Raw genomic sequence first — 17,934 nt, 5'->3', positions numbered from 1 at the left:
ATTTATATTAACTTTATATCATATCTATTAGTGGATTGATAGCTTAAAACGTTTTAAAGTAACCTACACGTTACATTAAAACGGTTACACTCGATTTAAGATAAATCAGAAACACCATTTTTTCACTCTAACTTAAAACTAAATAAACAACAGCAATCTATAGAGTTACGTTTTTATGTCATTTCAGATGTGCTAATGTGTTTTTGTAGGAATACCATTTGAGATGTCAAAAAAAATTACGTCAAAAGCAGAGGATACTCGTTAAATTTGTTATTTTTTAACGTTCAGTTCCACCTAGGATAGATGAAGGAAATACCAGCACTGACCTAGAGGTCAAAGAAAACGAAGAGGTAACATTGAAATGTGTTGCCACAGGCTCGCCGGAACCAACTATTACATGGAGAAGAGAAGACAGTCTTCCAATATCTATTGGAAGCAAAAAAGGTAAATTGCTATCTAGTAATTTTTTCCTTATAAATATCAAAACAGATTCAAGTATTTCTTTTATACTGCTTCAGTTTTCTTTTCATCTTCAACTTAAATACAATTAACCCCAGTTTTGTTTTATAAATATGGCATTTCTCCTTATTTAAACGCCATAAATGACAAAACTACATCTGAACTGTGTTTGGTCTCTTTCAGTACCATCGGTGGTGGGATCGAACCTGAGTATTTTAAAAGTTAACAGGCATCACATCGGAGCATACTTGTGCATTGCATCAAACGGAGTTCAGCCGTCTGTAAGCAAAAGAATAGTTCTGGGGGTGGCATGTAAGTATTTACAATAATCAACACCTGTTAGTTAACGGATTGTTCTGGGACAGGTCTTTAGATATTTACAATAATCAACACCTGTTACTTAACGGATTGTTCTGGGACAGGTCTTTAGATATTTACAATAATCAACACCTGTTACTTAACGGATTGTTCTGGGACCGGTCTTTAGATATTTACAATAATCAACACCTGTTACTTAACGGATTGTTCTGGGACCGGTCTTTAGATATTTACAATAATCAGCACCTGTTACTTAACGGATTGTTCTGGGACAGGTCTTTAGATATTTACAATAATCAACACCTGTTACTTAACGGATTCTTCTGGGACTGGTCTTTAGATATTTGCAATAATCAACACCTGTTACTTAACGGATTGTTCTGGGACAGGTCTGTAGGTACTTACGATAATCAACACTTGTTAGTAAATGGATTGTTCTAGAGCCGGCTTGCTGTTACTTATAATAATCACCTAATGTTGATAAAGATCCTTTATTAGGAGTATTCTCGAAGTAATTATATTAATAACCTCATGTTAATATGCGGATTGTAATTGGAGCAGACTTTAGGTAGTTATGGTAACCGTCAGTGATAATTATAATAATGAGCATGCGTCAGTAAGCTAATTGTCTTAGTAATAACCTAAATGTATAAATAATCACATGATCATCCCGTTCTCCTTTAAAAGTCACGTGATCCGTGTTTACTAATGTTATCAATACTGTTAACGTTTGAGCCTGATTATGTTCAGTTTTGTGGCAGATAATATCTGATCCGTTGATTAAAAAACTATCTACTTATCTCCTCGTGAAGATCCAGTTCAGACATAATCAGGAAAACAACAGATGTTGCACTCAATTCCTTGTTATTTGCCTTTCGTAATCACTTCAGATTTTAATGTCCAACATAGTTATTACGCCATACTTGTCCTGTTTACTTTAAGACATAGCAATTTTACTCCGTTTGTAGTTCGTTTAGCTGAGACACAACGTACTTTGTTGCATGTCATCCCACCTACACCCCCCACCGACATGTAATTCACTATTATCACCAGTAATTCACTTCAGAAAATTTTGACGTCCATGGTTTCATGAAGAACCCTTAAATGGATCAATAACTTCGTTATGCTATACTGTACGTAACGTTAGGCTTGTGTTGTATGATTCAATTATAACTGTGTTTAAATTATAAGTGTGTTTTCACGCACGAGGTTTTCAAATAATAATACCTGGTCACTCAGTACGGCTCGCTTTGAAAATGTAACATCAAACAGAATCTCGTGTGTAACCGACATGCTTAACACTGTAGTGCCTCATTCATCAACTTGCTACAAACAAACACAGCAAGCATGGAAAGAGTTACCTCGGAAAAATTCATTTCAGTAATAACCAATGACACAACTTGCTTGAACGTAGCCCTTAATATATGAGGCTTCTTTGGCACAAAAGGCGTATAGTTCCGGCAATAAGTGAACTAAAGTTTACTTTATTAACTAGAAAGTTGGGTTCAATAACCATCGCTTGGCTGGTGATTATGAGAATATTTTTTATTACCTAAATCTCATCTTCTCATCTTACTTTGATGCTACAAATAGCAGGCATTTTCTTCAAACATTTTCAGCCGTTTTGAGCTAGAACGAACCTCTGCTTATTGACTTACACGAAGTTGTAACCTAACTTTCTCAGCGAAAATGATTTTCTTATTATCTATCAGCTTTCAGTAAGTATAAAACAGATAAAACTTTTACCTGTATCTCCAAAATGTACATCTTGTTACTCATTCTTTAGATTGACCGGTGTAGATTATGAAGGGCTAATGGTTTAGAGTATGAACCGCTACTAGTGTGTACTGTGAAATGCTATTAGTGTAAAATACGAAGTGCTCCTGATGTAGATTACGAACCACTACAATATAAAGTCTAGAGCAGCATGTTTAGTAACAAACGAAACATTCTAAAGTTTTACTCATTTAATTCATAAAAATTTCAGATTCTTCTGAACAAAACTTTTATCAACTACTTTATATGACACTTTTCATGTAGTTATTATCTTAACTTTGAAGCTTTATTATAAAGTCTTGGATAAGATAATACTGCCATCCCTTGATGACACTAGACTACACCTTGCTTCAAAGAGGGCCCGGCACGGCCAAGCGTGTTCGACTCGTGATCCGAGGGTCGCGGGTTCGAATCCCTGTCGCACCAAACATGTTCGCCCTTTCAGCCGTGGGGCGTTATAATGTGACGGTCAATCCCACTATTCGTTGGTAAAAGAGTAGCCCAAGAGTTGGCGGTGGGTGGTGATGACTAGTTGCTTTCCCTCTAGTCTTACACTGCTAAATTAGGGACGGCTAGCGCAGATAGCCCTCTTGTAGCTTTGCGCGAAGTTTAAAATAAACAAACAAACATGCTTCAAAGAATGTGGTAGCATTGTTAAAAGGTGTCTGCCTGTCCATAAAGTGCTGAGGAACTATTTTCTTAGTTCACTTCTCGCCCGGTGTGCGAAATGTCTCGGAGTGTACATCAGAGGCGAAGGAATATATATATATATATCGTAAAATGAAAACAATTCGAGTCCCAATACCCTGGTGGGCAGAGTACGAACAGCCCATTTTGTAGCTTTATGTTTAACCAAACGTGACGAAATCTAATAGTTTTGAGGACCTAGTTTTAATCTCAACGGTGTTGTTTACTGTGTTGTGCAGGAGAGCACGTATGTTGTGGTGATTCCCCGAGGAAACGGTGAAATTAACCGTCTCTGCCCATGTCTTGTGGCGGTTTAAGGTCGTGCATGTTTGCTCCTTTGAAACTACTTTCCCTACTATTCGAACTGTAATAAATAAGTTCTAACATTTAGACGTCCTTGTCGTTCTAAGACTACTAGAACGTTCGAACAGCTGATGACAATTTTAAATATTTTACAAGGGTAAACTAAAATGGTAACATTTTAATTTTATAACGGCTATAAACAAGCGTGTTAAAGTGAAACTGCAGTTGACATCAAAGCTTACTGTATATAGAGTTGCTACAAAGAACGAGGCTGTGAAGTGTATTTTTCTGTACTCGTAATTGCGAATAAAAACTTTATTCATTAACGACATTAAGCCTAAGCTGTCTTCTTCCTTCCACTTATCATATAAAGACACGTTTTTACATTTAGAAGGTAGAACTTTTTTTCTCTCGAGTAATTTCTTGTGCCTTCAGCAGCAACAGACAAAGTTTTTTTTTTTTTCTTTTAGAACAACTATTTTCTATATAAAAGGTCAGATGTATGAAGTGAAGACTTGGGAAGAAAAGATATTTCATTACCCGTGCGTTTGTTCAACTGGGGGAAACCACTTTGAATTTAAGGTAGTGATGTGGTGGAAGATAAATTAATACTGTATTCAACAACTTCCTTCGTAAGACAGAGAATTTTAAAATGTTCTACAAAAATATTAATCCATTTAACGACAGCCGTAATTAATCTCATAAAATAAAAATATATCATTTTGCATGACGTAATTTTGACTGTTTATATTCCAGTCCAGCCAACAATCGCGGTTCCAAACCAAGTAGTCGGCGCTGCGATCGGATCTGACGTCACCCTTGACTGTAACTTAGAATCACATCCTAAGTCTGTAGCGTATTGGATCAGAGAAAAAGACGTCTACATCGTCATCTCCAACACAAAATACAATACCAGCGAGACACCTAGCGGACCTTATAAGACTCACATGAAGCTACAAATTCGAAACCTTCAACCTGATGACCTTGGAACTTACCGTTGTTCAGCTAAGAATTCTCTCGGATTTGCAGATGGCACTATTAAACTGTACGGTGAGTAATACATATTATTATGTACGTTTTGTCTTAAGATTTACCATTAATAATAACGTATGCGTGTTTTCTTAGAACAAAGCCACGTCGGGCTTTCAACTGAATCCAACGAGGGAAATCGAACCCCTGATTTTAGCATTGTAAATCCGTAGACTTACCGCTGTACCAGCGGGGAACTGACAATAACGTTATAAACAATACGTTTGGTAATAGCATGTTTAGTGTACAATCAATAATGAATAACATATGTATGGATTAGTTTCTAAACCATACAGTGGGTATTTAATATATCAAACTACAGAGCTAATGATTATATACTAAACTGAACAATGGGTAAACAAGTAGGCAGGCAGCACTGCCGATGTATGGAAGGTTCGAATTGTTAATCGAAATGTTATTTTAAATATCTTCTCATAGGTCATTAGGACGTTGCAATACGGTACAGTGTTTACTTTTACAACAATATATATGTAATTACTAAGTCACAAGTTCTGGTAATGTCTGTAAATATAGTAAAACGTTTGAATTCATTGTTTTTCCTTACTACATTATAAAACCAAAACAGTATTGTCATCTAGTTTCACTGAAGTTACACAGTTTCAAACGTAGTATCTACTCCTATAAGTATTATTAATAACTGGAAATAATTTGAGAATCGTAATTCTAGTGTTAACAATAGTATCATTACCCCTTGTAGTCAGCTTTCTTACAGAATTGTGTTGTTCTTTAAAAAGCTTAAATACAGGGTGAAACAGAAATTACAAGCCAATAATTATAATAGACAATCAATAAATATTATAGTTTGAAACTTATTGTATTTAGATCTTGGTTTTCAATACAACTTTCCAATGTGTATTGAAACATATTGCAGTTTGAAACTTATTGTATTTAGATCTTGGTTTTCAATACAACTTTCCTATGTGTATTGAAACATATTACAGTTTGAAACTTATTGTATTTAGAACTTGGATTTCAATACAACTTTCCTATGTGTATTGAAACATATTACAGTTTGAAACTTATTGTATTTAGATCTTGGTTTTCAATACAACTTTCCTATGTGTATTGAAACATATTACAGTTTGAAACTTATTGTATTTTGATCTTGGTTTTCAATACAACTTTCCTATGTGTATTGAAACATATTACAGTTTGAAACTTATTGTATTTAGATCTTGGTTTTCAATACAACTTTCCTATGTATATTGAAACATATTACAGTTTGAAACTTATTGTATTTAGATCTTGGTTTTCAATACAACTTTCCAATGTGTATTGAAACATATTACACTTTGAAACTTATTGTATTTAGATCTTGGAGTTCAATACAACTTTCCTATGTGTATTGAAACATATTACAGTTTGAAACTTATTGTATTTAGATCTTGGTTTTCAATACAACTTTCCTATGTGTATTGAAACATATTACAGTTTGAAACTTATTGTATTTTGATCTTGGTTTTCAATACAACTTTCCTATGTGTATTGAAACATATTACAGTTTGAAACTTATTGTATTTAGATCTTGGTTTTCAATACAACTTTCCTATGTATATTGAAACATATTACACTTTGAAACTTATTGTATTTAGATCTTGGATTTCAATACAACTTTCCAATGTGTATTGAAACATATTACACTTTGAAACTTATTGTATTTAGAACTTGGATTTCAATATAACTTTCCAATGTGTATTGAAACACAGCATTAAAAACAAGCGAAGAAAAAACTTGTGAAAACGTAAGTATATTTAGGCTAATATCAATACAAACAATGAAACTTGATGTAAATCAACCCATAAATAGGTCAAAGCAACGCCATCTGACGATAGAATATTTTAGGATTAAGAAAGATGCAATTGCCCTTAAAGCAAGGCCACGAGAGAAGATCTCAGCAAAAAGACTGTGACGTCCTCAAAGGAAAACACTTCAAGTAGCTGCTGTCTATGGAAGTCATTAAAAGGCTTAATAATTACTTTCATTTAGTGAAGTGTAATTAATTATAACAATTCTTAAATAAACAACATTTTTACATCTGTGAGTATCTTGAGAATTAGTAAGTTCTGACAGAAAATACAGGGGACACAAAAATGGGACAGACGTACACGTCAAATGGAAAAGTTACAAGAAGTTTCGAGGTTCGTCTTAGCTAGTTACACACATAATAGCAACTAAAGATTTAAAATTGAGTTAAATTACAAGACAGTTTCGAGGTCTAATAACGTACAATAATTGTACAGATTATGTCGTACGGTGGCTGTGAGAACCTGGCGACTAAAACGTTATAAAATAATAATGGTAAATACTTTGTAATATTATAATACTTTTATAGACGAACACGACAAACAACGTCGCGGACAACATCCTATCATTGGGTTGTCAGTGAGCCTCGGGCAATTTTTTTTATCACTAGTTCGAATGTTAGATCTTAGTGATTTTAGTGGCATTCTGTCTTCTTAACCTTCTCAATTCTTCGCTCAGTGAAAGTGAACCACAATGTAACCTACACGGCTAAGAAGCGGTTAATTTGAAATAGAGAACTGGAGCCGATGATGGCATTAAGACGTGAAATTTCTAAGGTTTGATGTATGTGAATCTGTCTCAAAAGTTTATCAGTTGTTCAGGTTACTTCATTCACAAGACCAATAGGAACAATGTTCTGAAACTCTAAACCAAACACTGCTTTTACACGCCATAAGAACCATATAGAGTGGTCATGACGTCATCACAAAACACTTTACATATGCTTACGTTACCTTCTTCATGGTCAAACTGGTCTACATGCGAGTTTTATAAACTCGTTCCCCTTGGTTTCACAAATGCGGTTATCTATGTTGTTTATTTGTTTATTATTAAGCACAAGCTCCACTCAATGAATCATCTATGCTGTGCACACCTCAAGAATCAAAACCCTGTTTGTAACGTTTCACGTCCTCAGACTTAGTCTGAGCCACCAGGGGGACACGTAGATGTCTTAACAGAGTAAATGTGGCCCGGCATGGCCAAGTGGATAAGGCACTCGACTCGTAATCCGAGGGTCGTGGGTTTGAATCCCCTTCGCACCAAATGTGCTCGCCCTTTCAGCCATGGTGGCGTTATAATGTGACGGTCAATCCCACTATTCGTTGGCAAAAGAGTAGCACAAAAGTTGGCAGTGGGTGGTGATGACTAGCTGCCTTCCCTCTAGTCTTACACTTCAAAATTAGGGATAGCTAACGCAGCTAGCCCCCGTGTAGTATTGCGCAAAATTTAAAACAACCAACCAAACAGTTATCGTGTATGCAGTATAATACCTTAAAAGTTACAGTTACAAACGTTGAAAGCTGGCGAAGCTTAGAAACCAATTGGTCTAAAATTTGTGATAAAATCAAGTTAACAGCACAACTTTTTCACTATATATCAACCATAAACAACGCCGACAAAACGTTTCGCCCAATATCTGAGCTCATCAGACTGTTTTGAGTAAAAAAGAAAAGACATAGTGTTGTAAGTATACTATTTATACAAGTCATCTGTTACAATAAAGTTTGTTATAGTAAATCTGTAATGAACATAGTGTGGTAAGTATACTATTTATACAAGTCATCTGTTACAATAAAGTTTGTTATAGTAAATCTGTAATGGACATAGTGTGGTAAGTATACTATTTATACAACTCATCTGTTACAATAAAGTTTGTTATAGTAAATCTGTAATGGACATAGTGTGGTAAGTATACTATTTATACAACTCATCTGTTACAATAAAGTTTGTTATAGTAAATCTGTAATGAACATAGTGTGGTAAGTATACTCTCTATACAAGTCATCTGTTACAATAAAGTTTGTTATAGTAAATCTGTAATGGGCATAGTGTAGTAAGTATACTATTTATACAAGTCATCTGTTACAATAAAGTTTGTTATAGTAAATCTGTAATGGACATAGTGTGGTAAGTATACTATTTTTTACAAGTCATCTGTTACAATAAAGTTTGTTATAGTAAATCTGTAATGGGCATAGTGTGGTAAGTATACTATTTATACAAGTCATCTGTTACAATAAAGTTTGTTATAGTAAATCTGTAATGGGCATAGTGTGGTAAGTATACTATTTATACAAGTCATCTGTTACAATAAAGTTTGTTATAGTAAATCTGTAATGGACATAGTGTGGTAACTATACTATTTATACAAGTCATCTGTTACAATAAAGTTTGTTATAGTAAATCTGTAATGGACATAGTGTGGTAAGTATACTATTTATACAACTCATCTGTTACAATAAAGTTTGTTATAGTAAATCTGTAATGGACATAGTGTGGTAAGTATACTATTTATACAAGTCATCTGTTACAATAAAGTTTGTTATAGTAAATCTGTAATGAACATAGTGTGGTAAGTATACTCTCTATACAAGTCATCTGTTACAATAAAGTTTGTTATAGTAAATCTGTAATGGGCATAGTGTAGTAAGTATACTATTTATACAAGTCATCTGTTACAATAAAGTTTGTTATAGTAAATCTGTAATGGACATAGTGTGGTAAGTATACTATTTTTACAAGTCATCTGTTACAATAAAGTTTGTTATAGTAAATCTGTAATGGGCATAGTGTGGTAAGTATACTATTTATACAAGTCATCTGTTACAATAAAGTTTGTTATAGTAAATCTGTAATGGACATAGTGTGGTAAGTATACTATTTATACAAGTCATCTGTTACAATAAAGTTTGTTATAGTAAATCTGTAATGGACATAGTGTGGTAACTATACTATTTATACAAGTCATCTGTTACAATAAAGTTTGTTATAGTAAATCTGTAATGGACATAGTGTGGTAAGTATACTATTTATACAAGTCATCTGTTACAATAAAGTTTGTAATAGTAAATCTGTAATGGACATAGTGTGGTAAGTATACTATTTATACAAGTCATCTGTTACAATAAAGTTTGTTATAGTAAATCTGTAATGGACATAGTGTGGTAAGTATACTATTTATACAAGTCATCTGTTACAATAAAGTTTGTTATAGTAAATCTGTAATGGACATAGTGTGGTAACTATACTATTTATACAAGTCATCTGTTACAATAAAGTTTGTTATAGTAAATCTGTAATGGACATAGTGTGGTAAGTATACTATTTATACAAGTCATCTGTTACAATAAAGTTTGTAATAGTAAATCTGTAATGGACATAGTGTGGTAAGTATACTATTTATACAAGTCATCTGTTACAATAAAGTTTGTTATAGTAAATCTGTAATGGACATAGTGTGGTAAGTATACTATTTATACAAGTCATCTGTTACAATAAAGTTTGTTATAGTAAATCTGTAATGGACATAGTGTGGTAAGTATACTATTTATACAAGTCATCTGTTACAATAAAGTTTGTTATAGTAAATCTGTAATGGACATAGTGTGGTAACTATACTATTTATACAAGTCATCTGTTACAATAAAGTTTGTTATAGTAAATCTGTAATGGACATAGTGTGGTAAGTATACTATTTATACAAGTCATCTGTTACAATAAAGTTTGTAATAGTAAATCTGTAATGGACATAGTGTGGTAAGTATACTATTTATACAAGTCATCTGTTACAATAAAGTTTGTTATAGTAAATCTGTAATGGACATAGTGTGGTAAGTATACTATTTATACAAGTCATCTGTTACAATAAAGTTTGTAATAGTAAATCTGTAATGGACATAGTGTGGTAAGTATACTATTTATACAAGTCATCTGTTACAATAAAGTTTGTTATAGTAAATCTGTAATGGACATAGTGTGGTAAGTATACTATTTATACAAGTCATCTGTTACAATAAAGTTTGTTATAGTAAATCTGTAATGGACATAGTGTGGTAAGTATACTATTTATACAACTCATCTGTTACAATAAAGTTTGTTATAGTAAATCTGTAATGGACATAGTGTGGTAAGTATACTATTTATACAACTCATCTGTTACAATAAAGTTTGTTATAGTATATCTATAATGCACATAGTGTGGTTGAAATATCTTATACATTCTTATTCTCGGAAAACCCTAAGGAACCGAATCAAGATTAGTGTTTCAAAACACAAGATGTCTAATAGGAATGTGTGATCATAAATATAATTTTTCATTCTTTGACAGATTGTTTAGGCAGAGTATTCATGATGAAACTTTGTAAAATGGAAATGTCTTCCTCTACACTTGTGTCTCCACAACAGGCAGTTGTCGTCCATTCTACAATGTTTCATCAGAATTGTTTATCATTACGTTTCTCCAGCAAAAGACGTTGATAGAATTAGAATAAACCTGGTTGGTTGGTGGTGATAGGCTTAACTGATCAGATATTAGAAGAAAGCTGATTGGTTGGTCATAATAGGCTTAACTGATCAGACATTAGAAGAAAACTGATTGGTTGGTGATAATACACTTTACTTATCAGAACAGCAGTCCCTTATTGTAACAGTTATTTAGTGAAATTGTATTAAAATATTACTTTATACAAAGAAAATACGTAGTATGCAAATAAATGTACTACATTTATCCCCGTAGTTCAAATAAATGTACTACACAATGAGAAATTTTCCAACATGAGCACTTTCCCTTTATTCTTCAAGTTAGAATTGGAATTAAAAATAATTTAATGTTCGTTTTGGATACAATAACGAGTCACTAACCTTGGGTAATTCGAAACGTTTCAATCTCCAAGGTAAGGCTTACCAAGTCAACATAAGAAGTCATGGAAGGGGTTAAAGGCCTCCCAAGGCCATTAAAATTAATAATTTAAATGGTGAAAGCTGGTAAAGCATTGAAACACCAATTTCTCTCTCTCTGAGGACTTCGTGATAAGATCGACCTAAATTACACTATCCAAAATAAGTTGTTATTCGCTACCTAAAACTTGGTGTTAAAGCAGGTTTAAAGTTCTCTGAGAGTCGAAGGTTTCGAATTCCCATCACACCAAACGTGCTCGACCCTTATAACCGTGGATGTGTTATGACGTCACGGTCAATCCCACTATTCGTTGGTAAAAGAGTAGCCCAAGAGTTGATGGTGGGTGGTGATGACTAGCTAAGCTGCCTTCCCTATAGTCTTACACTACTAAATTATAGACTGCTTACGCAGATAGGCCTCGTGTAAGTTTGCAAGAAATTAAAAAACAACAATAAAAATTTTGATTATTTCTTTTATTTTAATTTCAAGAAAAGTGCTAACTTTAATTTCCTTTTATTCTTGTTACTACCACAATCCATACACTGTTTAGCTAACTTATGGAAACGACGAACACGTCTACTTTAAGGGCTATCTGGGCATTACATTTCTGACATTTTCAATTGAGAAGACAACTAGTTAATACCACCAATTAACAAAGCTTGGGGAACTTTTTGTCTTATCGTATGATACGCATTTTCACTTTGTTCATATAGTACACCTTCTTCAAATATTGAGAACGGGTCATGGTCCCTCGATTCCACGGTCCGGTCACGAAAAACGTTTTGCCATGCCCGGTCTGCTTTATGAAATAATTCCCCAATGTATTATACTTTTAAGAAAACAGCTTAACATGAAAATATCACACCTCAAAATGATTATTTATGTTTCTTCACGTACCCGGTTATCAGAAAGAATAATTTATAATGAGTAACCACGTTTCTCCTGTCAGTTCAAACATCTAACTACCGTTTTGATTTTGTTAAGAGTCGAATGCTATCATACCATTGGTTTTCAAGTTTCTAAGTTGTATTGTTAAACATGGTCAGAAGTTGCTGTTGTAAACTTTACGTTAACTGGTGAGAAAATCGCTTTCTCTTAGCTTCTCAATCAAAGAAATTCGCCTGTAATCTTCGGAGATTAACTTAGGCTTCATTTCATTTCAAACGAAACGTTATAGCAGACAGATTATAAACCAAATTATGAACGGAATTTTTCAATAACTTGAATGAGTTTTACTTGTTTTAAGCAGAGAGTCAATCGTACTAAGATACAATTTGTATTTTAAGAGCAGAATAAAAAACCTTTAGGACCTAAAACATTGTTTTCATCGCTGAACCTGTCGACTGTCGTCTTACCCAAGATTAGAAATCTGGTTATAGAACAAAATAATTGAATAGATTATTTCAATAACGTTAGATGCTCGGCCTGGCCAGGTGGTTAAGGCACTCGACTCGTAAGCCGAGAGTCACGAATTCGAATCCCCGTCACACCAAAGCCGAGGTGGCTTTATAATGTGACGGTCAATCCCAATATCCGTTGGTAAAAGAGTAGCTCAAGAGTTGGGTTACACTAGTCTGACACTGTAAAATTATGGAAGACTAGCGCAGATAGCCCTCGTGTAGCTTTGCGCGAAATTCAAATCAGTAATGTAAATCACAAAGCGTGAGACTTGAGTGACTCTAGTATGCCCAAACAATCGATATCGATGAAACTGAGAAATTGTTCTGAAATAAAAAAACTTCCTTTCTTTTATTTACGCTTTTGCATAATTCTTCTCTTCTATTTTACAGAGATTCCGGCACCTGTGACGTCACCGCAGCCTTATCTTCCGGATACGCTACAACCAAAGTCAGAAAAACTGTGGAATAGTTACTCCCATAACGTGGTCTCTAAGCCTAACGAGAAAGGTATAATATGATAATCATACAACGATCTGATTAAAGATCTGTTATAAACGTGTAAGTTTGGTGTTTGCATGTACAAATAATGTTCAACGAACATAATTCAAGGTCTAATAAATATATTTTATCAATGTTGTTTCATAATCAGGATTGTTTTATTGTTAAACGCAAAGATACCCCCAATGGACGATTTGTCCTGTGCTCACTACAGGTATCGCAATGTGGTTTTTTAGCGATATAAGTCATCAGACATAACCATTAAATCGCTGAGTTATTGAGATGGGCTTGTATCTAGGGAAATATTAGTTGTTGTTTTCAGTTTTTGCTAGACGAAGACTACGTTTATCATATGTTTTAAAATGTAAAAGTGAGTTTTAATTGGATAAAAAAACAACAGTGTTTCATGTTGGTATTTTGGTTTATAAATTGTACTCTACGACACAGATCTCTCTGTTTTAAGGAGAAATTTATACACTTTGTGATATTCGTCATTTCAAACAAGCACTTTTCTTTATTTATGTCAACCTACTCTAAATGTTATGTATCAAACGTTATTCATTTTTAAGTGAGATGCACCACGTTTCTCCTAGGCCTACTTCTCTTTACCATTTGTTATCGAATACTCTCGAAACCACAGTGTCTCTTTTCTAGATATTTCTGCAGATGTGATAGACGACACTCACGATGTTGTACATCCGGACATCATCCGGGTTACTCCTCCAGAAGATAACACGGCTGTTTCTGGTAAGTTGTGCATACGTGCGCTTCTTAAGACTACAGTGAGGGTTGCTAGTCATTTATCACCCACCGCTAACTCTTGGGCTAGTCTTTTATCAACGAATAGTGGGATTTACTGTCACATTATAACACCTCTGCGGCTGAAAGAGAGAGGATTTTTGGTATGATAAGGATTCGAACCAACAACCCTCAGATTGTGAGTCGAGCGCCCTCACCACTTGGCCATGTCGGGCCAATATGTGTAGGTACACAAGAAAACAACTAAAGATTCAAGCCTCTGCAGTTAAATAAATATATATTTATTTTTGAAGAAAATACATCCTTTTTCAAACAGCTCCCTCTTTCGGTGAAGTTACGTCCAAAAACATTATCAATTATGCTGTCACAATGAGCAGACTTTTGTAAGGCAGTTAGTCGTGAATAATTTGCTAACTATTTTAATATCTAGATGCGGTTATTATACGTTAGTTGAATACTATTAAAAATTGAAACAGAAAATGTCCTCATTATTGTCAGTTTATCAATTTATTATTACTTTGTTCGCGTTGTGTCAGTTCTTCAGTTTGAAAACAGAAAAACAAATCTTATAGTAGAAAGACACCTTCGAGGTTCACATAAGATCCTTCACAGTAACTTAGAACTACTGGCCTAAGATAGAACCATGAAGATCCACTCAAGGTACTCCCTAATAATCTTAGGTCTACTGGCCTGAGACAGGAAAATCAACCAGCAGTACACACAGTCTAAGTCATGCACCTATCAAAACAACCAGAATAAAGCATATGGTAAACTTTCCAATCTGTAACTTGGTAGACAGTTCATAGTATAAATATGAAGTATTCATTACTGTTAGTTCTAACACAAACTTGGTGGACAGTCCTTAGTATAAATATGAAGTATTCATTACTGTTAGTTCTAACACAAACTTGGTAGACAATCCTTAGTATAAATATGAAGTATCCATTACTGTTAGTTCTAACACAAACTTGGTAGACAGTTCTTAGTATAAATATGAAGTATCCATTACTGTTAGTTCTAACACAAACTTGGTAGACAGTCTTTAGTATAAATATGAAGTATCCATTACTGTTAGTTCTAACACAAAGTTGGTAGACAGTCCTTAGTATAAATATGAAGTATTCATTACTGTTAGTTCTAACACAAACGTGGTAGACAGTCCTTAGTATAAATATGAAGTATTCATTACTGTTAGTTCTAACACAAAGTTGGTAGACAGTCCTTAGTATAAATATGAAGTATTCATTACTGTTAGTTCTAACACAAACTTGGCAGACGGTTCTTAGTATAAATATGAAGTATTCATTACTGTTAGTTTCTGACACAAACTTGGTAGAATAATATATTTTAGAACTGTAAACTGTAAATAGTTTTATGAAGTGCAGTGATCTTATGTTTTTGACAATAATAGTTATTGTGTGAGACTTGTTTATTGAAAATAAATTTTCTCAAGCCTTAAATTAGTGGCAGAAACTAACACGACATCCTTTATGTTTGTTTGTGTGTGTATGGTTTATTGTTCATCACAGACGAAATTATTTATTAATTATTTTTTTATTATTTATTACGTACGGCCTTGAAATATTTCACTCCCTATCATTCTTACAGAAGGCATCATTTTTAGAGTGAATAATAAATAGGTGTGAATGTTCTAGAAAGTTTTAAGAAATCATCTGTTTTGATCCCATGTAAATATTTATGTCATTTCTTTCTACAGAAAAAAGTGCATACAACGACTCGGCGTCGTCTTTTCCGCTGCCACGAACACTTGTGGTTATAAGTTTGGTGTTTTTGCTTGGAACCTGCAGCCACTAGACCGTAACATCCAGGCTCCAGATGAGGAAGAAGACATTGACTTGTGTGGGCAAAGACTTTTATCATGGTGTTTACCTAGAACTCGACGTTCAGCAATTTTCTTAGGGAAACTCTTTTCAGTGACAAAATATAATATTTCCAAGCGACCACTTGTCTCTGTCACTGAAATCTTATGTATATTCATGTTGATTACGACGAAAAACATGAAACCGATAGCCCTCACAGTGTGCCAAAGTTATCATAGAGGATTCATCAGTGCCACGCCCCCTAGCGATGCTCAAATAGGACTCCCAACCAGCCTTCCTGAGACTGGAACTTTTATCTTCCGCTTTTGCTTCTGTAGTCAGTTTCACTGGATCATAACTGGTGCTGGCCGATAAATTTATCCGGATCTAGAACATGCTGTAATATCTTGTCAGACATGTTTGATAGAGTTAAGATTCAATTTAAGATAGAAAGTCCTTATTCACAACTAATCATTACATCAAAGTCAGGGTAAGGAGTTATCTCAGTGCTTCATCACGTCTTATATATTGATTTCACAAACTTTAGCCAAGTTTTGCCGCTCTTCACACGTTAAAATCTCTGTTCATTAATGCTTAACAATAACGTCCTCTAGTGAGAAACTGCCAAACTTGTTTTGATGCTGACATCCGGAGACCTTGTTTGTTCTTCTCCATAATACTACTGTCACGGAGTTTAGATATTCCAACGTGTTAGCTCATTAAAATGTCCATATAAGACATCATTCAAGGAGTTTCTCATTCGCAAAATGCTGTAGTTAAATCAAAATGTTTTAAACTTTACATAGTTGCATCAAATCTGATATTCCTTATCTTCAGGAAAGCGCTTGTTCTATCTTACCCTTAGCAACAAATAAAACGTTAGCTATTCCAAGTTCCAGACGCCCTATCGTTGATCTCTTCACAAACGTAACCATTTCTATTTCCTTTTTCTATAACTTCTAATAGTAATTTTGAGAGCTAACACTAAATCACGAAGACACGCTGCAATAATTATAGCGCCCACGTTACATGGATTATCATGTTAATATTACAGTGTTATCAGAAGGGCCCAGAACTACCATTGAGATAAGTCTCTGATATAAGGATGACGAAAACTGAGATGCAGACGACGTAGTTTTCTCGTTTTCGATTTCAAGTTAGATATTTATTGCCTCGTCTTTAACAAGCCTTTCTGAACCATGTTAGAAATTAGCCATTTATTTTAACTTTATTAAAATAGCTAGCAAAGTTTCTTTATTGAATCTAACATAGAATATTTGACTAGTGAGTTATAACAAGTATGAAGGTTTTCCATGCAAATTGAATTGTTATTAAGTTTTATTGGTGCATAGATATATATATATACATCTAGATACATGCTTCACAGACCAATGATTCGTTACCAAGCATCTAAACGAACCAATAGTAAGTTGCTTGACTTCATAATTTGGGGACGATTTACAGTAAAAAAAACTAACTCAGATACTTCATATAAATAACTAACTCTGTAAAGGCACCACTGAACCATAACAGTCTATAGTAATTACATAATTCTAGTCACTATAGTGATACCACTGAACCTTAATAACCACTAGTAAGTACATAATTCTAGTCACTATAGTGATACCACTGAACCTTAATAGTCACTAATAAGTACATAATTATAGTCACTATAGTGATACCACTGAACCTTGGCCAGTCACTAACAAGTACATAATTCTAGTCACTATAGTGATACCACTGAACCTTAATAACCACTAGTAAGTACATGATTCTACTCACTATAGTGATACCACTGAACCTTAAAACCACTAGTAAGTACATAATTCCTAGTCACTATAGTGATACCACTTTGAACCTTAATACCACTGTCACTAACAAGTACATAATTATAGTCTCTATAGTGATACCACTGAACATTAATGGCCACTAGTAAGTACATAGATTCTACCTCACTATAGTGATACCACTGAACCTTAAAACCACTAGTAAGTACATAATTCTAGTCACTATGAGTGATACCACTGAACCTTAATAGTCACTAGTAAATTTGCATAATTATAGTCTCTATAGTGATACCACTGAACCTTAATAACCACTAGTAAGTACATAATTATACTCTCTATGGTGATACAACTGAACCTTAATAACCACTAGTAAGTAC

General features: G+C 33.9%; 1 protein-coding gene across 2 annotated transcripts in view; it reads left to right on the top strand.

Annotated features, from left to right (window-relative positions):
- Nucleotides 1-15,777, top strand: part of LOC143242923 (lachesin-like) — a 105,387-nt gene extending 89,610 nt beyond the window's left edge. Inside the window, exons 4-9 of one of the 2 annotated variants that reach the window (XM_076486534.1) lie at nt 289-444; nt 643-771; nt 4,300-4,593; nt 13,084-13,200; nt 13,846-13,938; nt 15,668-15,777. In XM_076486534.1, the coding sequence (XP_076342649.1) occupies nt 289-444; nt 643-771; nt 4,300-4,593; nt 13,084-13,200; nt 13,846-13,938; nt 15,668-15,765 (887 nt within the window). In that variant the 3' untranslated portion in view covers nt 15,766-15,777. Of the gene's footprint in view, nt 1-288; nt 445-642; nt 772-4,299; nt 4,594-6,435; nt 6,634-13,083; nt 13,201-13,845; nt 13,939-15,667 lie in introns of those variants that run through there. The other variant, XM_076486536.1, reaches the window with a different exon arrangement.
- The last annotated feature ends 2,157 nt before the right edge of the window (nt 15,778-17,934 follow it).

Source organism: Tachypleus tridentatus, unplaced genomic scaffold, assembly GCF_004210375.1.
Source record: "Tachypleus tridentatus isolate NWPU-2018 unplaced genomic scaffold, ASM421037v1 Hic_cluster_2, whole genome shotgun sequence".
In the NCBI taxonomy this organism is placed as follows: domain Eukaryota; kingdom Metazoa; phylum Arthropoda; class Merostomata; order Xiphosura; family Limulidae; genus Tachypleus; species Tachypleus tridentatus.
The sequence above is the reverse complement of the archived record's forward strand: the minus strand, read 5'-3'. Positions and strand labels throughout refer to the sequence as shown.